The sequence below is a fragment of the Habropoda laboriosa genome, unplaced genomic scaffold, assembly GCF_001263275.1.
Source record: "Habropoda laboriosa isolate 0110345459 unplaced genomic scaffold, ASM126327v1 scaffold207, whole genome shotgun sequence".
NCBI lineage: Eukaryota > Metazoa > Arthropoda > Insecta > Hymenoptera > Apidae > Habropoda > Habropoda laboriosa.
Genome location: NW_017100397.1, coordinates 865,723 through 874,805, shown reverse-complemented (window position 1 = coordinate 874,805; position 9,083 = coordinate 865,723). Strand labels below are relative to the sequence as shown.

The window sequence follows — 9,083 nt, the reverse complement described above, 5'->3', positions numbered from 1 at the left end:
TTTTACAATTTAAATGAAATAATAAAAAAAAATATAAAAACAATAAAATAATTTTACTTCAGTAGGTTTATATTAATATGCAATGATGAACTAGGATCAGTGCATAACACTTTTTTCATATTCAGAAATGAATTTATGACACTTGAAAACATACAACATGGTAAAATCAACAAGATTATCAATTGTATTAAAACTAAGCAGCTTTGAAAAAACTTACATAATATCAATTGATAAAATATTAAAGCTATTGTCATGTACACAGTATAGAAAATTGTATCTTTCTCTTGTTATTATACTTAAAATTTTCAGTATAATAAACATATCCCCAACAGTGTGCACATAATATACATATATTCGTTATATTCTTATTACATAAAATGTATAAAATATTTCGTTTTTCTAATACATGTATACCTATTCACAGATGTGGTTGTATGTTACTTAACATTTTACATGTAAATATAAATATTTACTTAATTCTGTAAGTCTACAATTCTGCTACTGTTCCTCTCTAAGTTTCTTCATTTTTTAACTTTTATTTAAGTGAGATATGATACTAACTGAACAATGCCACTACTAGGTTTTTCACAAAAAATATATAATTATTACAATTTATGCATAATTAGTAAGAATATACACTATAGTTGATGCAATCCCAAAAAGCTAATCAAATTTAATGATGAAATATGTACCTAAAGCTATATAAGCCATGTATATGTAAACTGACATTTATGTAATAATAATTGCATTTCTTATTCTTTTTGTTATAAATCACCTTTACTATTCATTAATATAAAAAAAAATGCCTTTAACACATTCCAAACGCAGACAACAATTCTTTTTCTTAATATTAATAAAAAATTCAGTTAACACATTTTGTTATCTAAGTCTTGTTTGTAATGAGTTAAAAACATGTTAAAAGCAGTGTTACATGTGACTGTTGATAAAATATTGCTATCTTGCAACATACAAAAAAAAAAGAAAAAAGAACTCAAGAAAAAAGCAAAATGAGTTTACTAAGAAAATGAAAGCAGTTGAATCGTGTAACCAGAGTAGACAGAAAAAAATGCAAAAGTAACAACAAAAGATTGAACAATGACATTGAAATATACTGATGTCTGATTGCTCTCTGTATTAATGTGAAGAAGAATCAAAAAGGGGATACAAAATGCTCTACTTTAGCGCAAAAGTGCCAATGGTATGTCATCAATATTCAATATGTGGTAACTGAAGTAAACTCACTGTTGATGATAGGATTTCATGTGGACAGCATGCCAGCAAAAAACTCTTGCAGACCTTTGGATCGGAGTACTTCACTTGAAATTTGTTATTTTCACCTGAAATAGTGATATATTCGTAAAAAGTAATATTCCAAAATCAAATGAGTGTACATATAATGGTAAGGTGTAGGCCACCATCTTGTATTTTTGACGAGATATCAGGTAATTGTAAATAGTAATGCTACGGGAAGTGTTCAAGCCTTTCCGTGAAGCTATAATACGTACCATTCCGTCCAGTTCCCATCAACTGGTCAAGCATAGCTCGCATTTGGTCGTGAGCAGTCATTTTTGTGAGAAAGTGCAATATTTCAGATGCACTGTCAAAAATGGGGGAGAACAATCAGCCACGCCGCCAGCCTTCGAGTTTCGAGTTATTGTCCAACTCGTATTTATCGATCAGAGTATCGTACACCACTAATCGTGTGCGCGTGATTCGCACAGGTCGTTCTAGAAAATATATAAAACTTCCAAGCATACGACACTGTGACCAATAGCGTTTCAGATCTTATACTTACGCTTAGAAAATGCATTTCATTGGTCGTTACTTTATTAGTGAATTTATAATTTAATCTTTGTTTCCAGGTATATTAAAAATACAATTTATCTTCTCTAAAATCTTCCTTAAGCTCCCATAAAATTATTTATATTTCATATATTTTTAAGACTTTTGTAAAGTATACATTTGTATAATTTTAAGTTGGTAATAGGGTAAATAATTTTCAACGTTTTTTATAAAGAAAATACAATAAAAGAGCTAAATAAATATGTAAACGGTATAAATCATGACAAATTTTAACGAATATAAAATGATTTCATGTTTACTGTATCCTGTGTCATAGACAATAAGTAAAATACTAAGTAACAGAACGCACAAGCTACAATTAGATATAAAGACGTGTCAGTACAAATGTTATGCATTTCATCTTTTCAAGTGATCGTTTATGGGCATTGTGAATCTAGGGAGTTCAATTAGCTATATATTCAGTGTACTAGTAACCCTACTGCGCGTGTGTAATACGCGCCGGGGGTGGTTAGTCGATGGTTTGGTGTAAGAACGTGAAAAATTGCAATTTTGAGCAAGATCCCTTTGATATCGTTCGTGTAATTTGCATCTGGAGGGGCGATATCGCGTGTTCATTTTTTTTTCACTGACCATTTTTCGGGAAACGACGTTAGGATAGGCGGCAACTGCGAGAACCCATTATAGAACTGCAGCGTACGATACGCACGCGGTGTCTAAAAATGGCGAAGGTGTTTCGCGCGGTGACAGTATCGACTTTGTCAAACAATGGACAGTCAACAGCGAAATTTAACAAGCCGGTCACGCTCAATATCAACTATGATCCGCAGGGTCTCAGTGTTGAGTTCCTTGCAGGTACTCACTTATAGATAAATCATCATTTACGAATTATGTTAGCGTCGTCACGGACTGCACAACATAACCATACTCAAACGAGCGTTTATAGTTGCTGTTTTTTTTAATTAAAACTTGACGACAATTTCTAATATGTTACAGTGACAATATTTTTGTAAATAATTCTCTAATTTTGTACAGAAAGAAACAAAAAAAGGGAAGGAACTTTTCTTTTGTTGCAAATTATCCGTTAATTTGATATGACTTATTTGCACATTTACGGTGCGATTTTTTCGTTATGTAGATATTATCTTTGTTTTTATACGACTTTGTAATAAATAAATTTTGATAGTTTTTTTGTGATATTATGAATTTCACTTTTTTACGTTTCCGTTTACGAGAAAGAAGATTCGTACTTTATGATCTTTGTACTTGTTTATTATCTGAAGGTCAATCCTTGACATAATTAAAATATTTTTTTCTATTCTTTAACAATATGTTATTTTTTTAACGAATAAAGAATTTTTTGAACACAAAAAGAGAAAGCATTTTTCTTTTAATTTATACTTGATGGTAAATTGCATATCTTTTTGTATGTTATAACAGGAGACCCAAATGGTAGGGATAAAGCAACATTATTAGAATTTCCAGTGACTCCTAGTACTGAGTGTTCTAGAGTTTCATCTAGAAGTTATGTATTCACACTTGATACAGATAGTTTGCTTGTAACATTTGCTAATGAAACAGGTGAGCTGATAACAGAATATTGTAGGATATTTAAATAAATTTCATTGATCAAAAAATGAAAATCTATTGTACTACTAATAAATGATTTTTCAGATTTTAGAAATTTTCATTCACAAATATTAAAATTGAAGAATGGAAAGGGTATATCTGCATTTAATGAAAGGACTGAAGAATCCTCAGCCATGCAATACTTTCAGTTCTATGGCTACCTCTCCCAGCAACAAAATATGATGCAGGACTACATTAGGACTAGTACATACCAGCGAGCAATTCTGGGAAATCTATCTGATTTTAAAGATAAAGTTGTGCTTGATGTAGGTGCAGGTTCTGGTATATTATCATTCTTTGCAGTCCAAGCAGGTGCAAAGAAGGTGTATGCTGTAGAAGCAAGTAATATGGCAAATCATGCAGAACTATTAGTTGCTGCTAATAATTTATCAGATAAGATTATTGTAATAGCTGGTAAAATAGAAGAAATTGATTTACCTGAAATAGTAGACTGCATAGTGAGTGAGCCCATGGGTTACATGTTGTATAATGAAAGAATGCTTGAAACTTATCTTCACGCGAAAAAGTGGTTAGTTCCAGGTGAATATTTTCGAATTATTTTTTATTTTATTTTTGTTTTCATCAATTGCTGTGATAACAATTAAATAATTATCAAACAGGTGGAAGAATGTTTCCCTCACGAGGAGATCTTCACATAGCTCCGTTTTCCGACGAAAATCTTTACATGGAACAATTTAATAAGGCTAACTTTTGGTACCAAACATGTTTCCACGGTGTAGATCTCTCAGCAATGAGAAACAACGCGATCAAAGAGTACTTTAGGCAACCAATCGTTGATACGTTTGATATAAGAATTTGTATGGCTAAATCTATCAGGCATATTGTAGACTTTCAAACTGCTAATGAGACTGATTTACATAAAATAGGTGAAACTTTGTGCATTATATCTGATTTTCATGTTCAAGATTTTTTTAACATATACATTACATTATTACTTTATACATTCTTTAGAAATTGATGTCGATTTTCATATATTGGAAAGTGGCACTTGTCATGGCCTTGCATTCTGGTTCGACGTTGCATTTATCGGATCGACGCAACAGGTTTGGTTAAGTACAGCTCCCACAGAACCTCTAACCCATTGGTATCAAGTTCGTTGCCTTTTGGAAAATCCTTTGTTCTGTAAAAGTGGTCAGCTGTTGTCTGGAAAGGTCATTCTCGTTGCGAACAAAAGGTAAAGCAATACAGTCATAACGATAATTCACAAAGCTTTCAAAATGCTTGTTAATATGAAATGCACATATACGTGTATATGTGTATATATATAACCTCATATAATACTTGTTTCAGACAATCGTACGATGTGACAATAGATCTGAAGCTAGAAGGAACGAATATGGAAAGCAGTAGTAACACTTTGGATTTGAAAAATCCGTACTTCCGATACACAGGTGCAGCAGCGCAGCCTCCTCCCGGTTTAAATAATACCTCACCCAGTGAGTCCTATTGGACGACATTAGATGCCCAAGGCGCAAGGCAAGCAGTAAATATGGTCAATGGAATGTCAGTGAATGGCTTGGGAGAAGTTTCTATGGATGCAACTGCAGCGGTGAATCCCAGTAATTTACTTGCAATAGGTAAAAATATAATATAAAAAGTTGTAAAAATATTTCACCTATTGGGATTGCATCTTACCTCTTACTTACGTTTTATCCAGGTGGTCAGCCAAATATTCATCCTGGATCAATTTCGAGCACAGGAAGGGGACGAGTAGGAGGTACAGCGACGAGTACGCAAGCAGCGCAATTAATAGGTGGCGGAATCACTCCAAACATGTTCACGTCTCCCGCTACGGTAAGTGTAAAGATTCCTAATCAGATTTTGTGCGAGCTACACTCAATGTCCGGTATCACAATGTACCGATATGTGTAACATGCACCATATACTCGTACCTATGTGTGCGTGAACATCTGCACCAAAAATATGCACAAAATAGCTCGCTACATTCATAATCTAAAAGCGAAAGGATACTAAAGTGTACGCCTGCCTGCGTGTCTTTCGCGCTACAGCTTGGTGTTACTTTCCAGCAATCGCTGGTCCTTGGCAATACTTCACATTATCCAGTGAATCCCAGCTTGATGATCGGGGATTATGTGACACCTGGTAACGGCATATCGTCTCAAACGTATCGACAATGATCAATGGTGAAATCATTTTGTACCGAGTATTCCCATACGGCGAAACATTTGAACGATCAGCGCCATAGCGCTGGAAGTAGTGGAGACACCAGCAACAACGCTAAACAGAGCCGCAAGTTGGTGTTCAGTTCTCCAGCAAGCAAGTTACGACTCTCATCCGCTGTTCGTATATTAAACGCGGTTAACTTGGCCAATTTAAATACGAACGTTGGCCACGTTAACGCTAACAACAACACCAGCAATAACAATAACAACTTCGCTTATTTTAACAAAGTTATTATTGGTTCTGGGTTCGGATTCGGATGGAGCGCTAGAAGAAATAAGTCACAATGGGAAGCACGTTGGAGGAGAGTGCGAACCGTCCTCTCGTAGTTGTCATTTATTTCTATATCTCGATTAGCCGATTTTTATTATTTAATTGAGGTCCCGTCGAAGATTTGATCTTCCAAATCGAAGTGCATGCTTGCCAAATGTACCCGAGAAAAAGTAATATTTTTTAACGACAATACAGTTTAACTATACGTGCGTAATGTTCCACGCGGCACACATAACACATACACACACACACACACACTATATATTTTACAGGGTTCTGATCTACTAAAGCATCCGTTTGTACGCCAAGATCGAATTTATATCGGTCGATAATCGATAAGTTGCGAAATCATTTCTTCTCTTGATTTTTGTTCTTCAATGTATTTCTTGAAGTTTCTCAGTATCGGATCGATTGATCGCGTTGATCCGACGAATTAGAACGTTTCAAACGATGTATACAGGCTGGATTGGTTCTCGAACTTAAGCGATTTTTTACTACAACGTTTAGAGATATATAGCGTGTAATGATGTTCCGAGTATTTCGGGAAGAAAAAAAGTGCAAAAAGCAATAATTCGTTAGGGATACGATATGGAGAGCACTCTGTGGCATTGCCTGTTATCCGCTTTTCTTACTGAAGTGGTTACGTTCAAACGCATCCTCCCTTCCACTTTTTTCCACTGAAACGTTTACGAAAGAAAAAGAAAAAATAAATTCCATAAAAATTCCGTAAAGTATGTCCATCTTGTTAATTTGTATCTATTATTTTTATTTTTTAATAAGTAACATTTTTGTTGATTATTTATGATTCAGAGGAAAAAGCAAATTGTATATAATTAACTACGTAAAAAAATCGATCGACCCGATGGTATAATTTACAATTAAAAAAAAAAAAAAGAATATATTCCAATAAAACGATGATAAATTATGTTGCGATTCATATATAGCTGATTTACTGTATTGTATTATTGCAATGTACAGACACTAGAATAGCATGTACAGGCACAATTTCAAATTTGTGACGTTTGTATTACATATCGGCCTTTGGTCAAATAGGATTAATTCTATACTTTTAATGTACTTCTATTATAGTAGAATTCTACCGCCTATATATGTCTCATACTGATTAGTCGTTTCATTGAGTAACCAAATTTTTTTGTCGAAAATGAAAAAAAGTGGATTTTGTTAAGTTAAAAAAAATGTTACAACCTATATAATACTCCAGTATTTATATATTTAGAAAATAGGAAAAATATTAAAAAGTCGACGACGCGTAAAAGAAATAAATACATCACGTCATCTTTTTTTTTTTACAATAATTTTCAAGCCTACACGTACACTTTACATACTTTTTCATGCGATAATAAAGTGTAAATTACAAACAAGGTCCATTTGTTTCGTTTTCTGATTATAAACAAATTTTGTTACGCGATGAAATAAAATTAAGAAGAACATTTTTTATAGCCTTGAGATAAACAAATGACTTATTTAATTCTACTGAATGACTAAGAGTGTATTTCTAAATTAAAAGAAAATACAGCTGATCTTCTGATAATGGGGTATTCTTGTGATATTTGTAGAGACAAAGTAAACACGTGTCAACACGATTTTTTATTATGTACAAAGATTTTTTTATGACTACCTGGTGATATAAAGTAGTAAAATCTTTTGACGCATTTATGAGAACAAAAAACCAAGTAAGATATTTCTTTTTATACAAAAAAATGAAACTTATAAAAACTACTCATTTTTTTGTACTTCATCCTTGTTTTAGGTAATCTGTAATATTCGTTTTGACACAACTAGATTCTACACAATATTTTGGTAATTTTAAATTTCGCCATTATCAGAGAATTACCTGTCCTTCAAGTAATTGTACATATAATATTCTTAATTTTTACAAGTTGATTATACGTTCAGATCTCGGTGTAACGCTTAAGTCTCATTAGTTCCTAAGGAGTGCTCTTTATTTGTTATCTGCACAAACTTCCTTTTCATTTTAAGAAATGCTTCTTTTTGATACCCAGTCTTGTGTACCTTGAAAAGTACTTTCAAGCTTAAGAAACCGGTAGACACTGTATATCGTTCTCCCATAGCAGGGAATCATTTGATTTAATGATAACATGTAATTTTTAGGTATCAACGATGTAAACATATTTTTTACTTGAACATTTGTTTCATTGATTTACTACTATTAACATTACAAAGGGTTTCCTTTTTCAATGAGCTAACTACTAAACATGTAAATAATTTGCTATAGTATTCTTTGACATTCACTTAAGGAATGTTTATAGTTCTACAAAATGGAGTATATAATTTTTTTAGTGTACGTATTTAGTATTTGAGATGACTTTGACTGCAGGCATTCCACAAGTGCTGATAACATTATACAATTCGTAACTCTATATAAAACAAGAACATGCCTCTTCCTCTCTCTCTCTCTCTCTCTCTCTCTCCCCTCTCTCTTTCTCTCCCCCCTCTCTCTTTCTCTCTCTCGCCAGCTCGCTCGTTCGCTCCTCTCTCTCTTTCTATCTCTGTTTTTTCAAAGAGAACTGAAAACATTAAAAGCAATATTTAGAATCGAACGCGTACAAAAGTATTAGTTACCGTTTGAATTTTAAGTTTCAATAGGAGAGACAAAAGATTGAGTAAAACTAAGCATACCTTTCTGATATTTTTCTAGATATTGCTTTCAGTGTTAGCGTGTGGTACTTTCGAGTGTATGCCTTTTCCTTGTTCTTTTCTCTTTTTTTCGTTTTAGAAAATTTTTAACGACTGAAAGATACAAAATATCTCAGGTAGCCAAGTGAGTTTTGAAAGATACTGTTTGTACATTTTTCTCCACTTTTTTAAATTCTGCGCTGGGGTATAGAAAATTTATGATTACAAGTGAAAGAAAAAACAAAATAAGTTCTCCCTTTTAGGGTGCACACTCTTCATTGAATTGAACTTGATGAATTGCTTTATGTCAAGAAACAAAATACACTGCAATATGATGATAAAGAATGTACACATAGTAATTTAAATAGTAATTACAAGACCTTTGCGTACTGAACAATTTATTTTACTCAATGATGTCATTTCTGATATTGTTTATTACGATTTACAATAATGTTCTCCTATAATGTGTGATACATGAAGAGTTATTAAGAGATGTAGAGAGTATTAAGTATCAATCCATT

The 9,083-nt window shown here is 32.9% G+C and overlaps 2 protein-coding genes across 5 annotated transcripts in view; one reads left to right on the top strand and one right to left on the bottom strand.

Moving 5' to 3' along the window:
• The window catches only part of LOC108575147 (putative RNA-binding protein Luc7-like 2), a 6,381-nt gene extending 4,700 nt beyond the window's left edge, over positions 1 to 1,681 (bottom strand). The window contains exons 1-2 of the mRNA XM_017937872.1: positions 1,506 to 1,681; positions 1,243 to 1,337 (exon numbers count right to left, since the gene is read on the bottom strand). Coding sequence (XP_017793361.1) covers positions 1,243 to 1,337; positions 1,506 to 1,566 — 156 coding nt within the window. The 5' untranslated portion in view covers positions 1,567 to 1,681. The remainder of the gene's footprint in view (positions 1 to 1,242; positions 1,338 to 1,505) is intronic.
• Positions 1,682 to 2,522: 841 nt separating this feature from the next.
• On the top strand, positions 2,523 to 5,588 carry LOC108575205 (histone-arginine methyltransferase CARMER). 4 transcript variants are annotated; one of them, XM_017937946.1, is made up of 8 exons: positions 2,523 to 2,655; positions 3,244 to 3,381; positions 3,475 to 3,969; positions 4,050 to 4,316; positions 4,402 to 4,624; positions 4,741 to 5,027; positions 5,108 to 5,244; positions 5,478 to 5,588. In XM_017937946.1, the coding sequence occupies exons 1-8, from the start codon at positions 2,523 to 2,525 to the stop codon at positions 5,586 to 5,588; spliced, it is 1,791 nt and encodes a 596-aa protein (XP_017793435.1). The 4 variants fall into 4 exon arrangements, with proteins under 4 accessions (XP_017793435.1, XP_017793433.1, XP_017793434.1 ...); XM_017937944.1 differs by having other exon boundaries at positions 5,460 to 5,588; XM_017937945.1 differs by having other exon boundaries at positions 3,241 to 3,381.
• Positions 5,589 to 9,083: the final 3,495 nt, after the last annotated feature.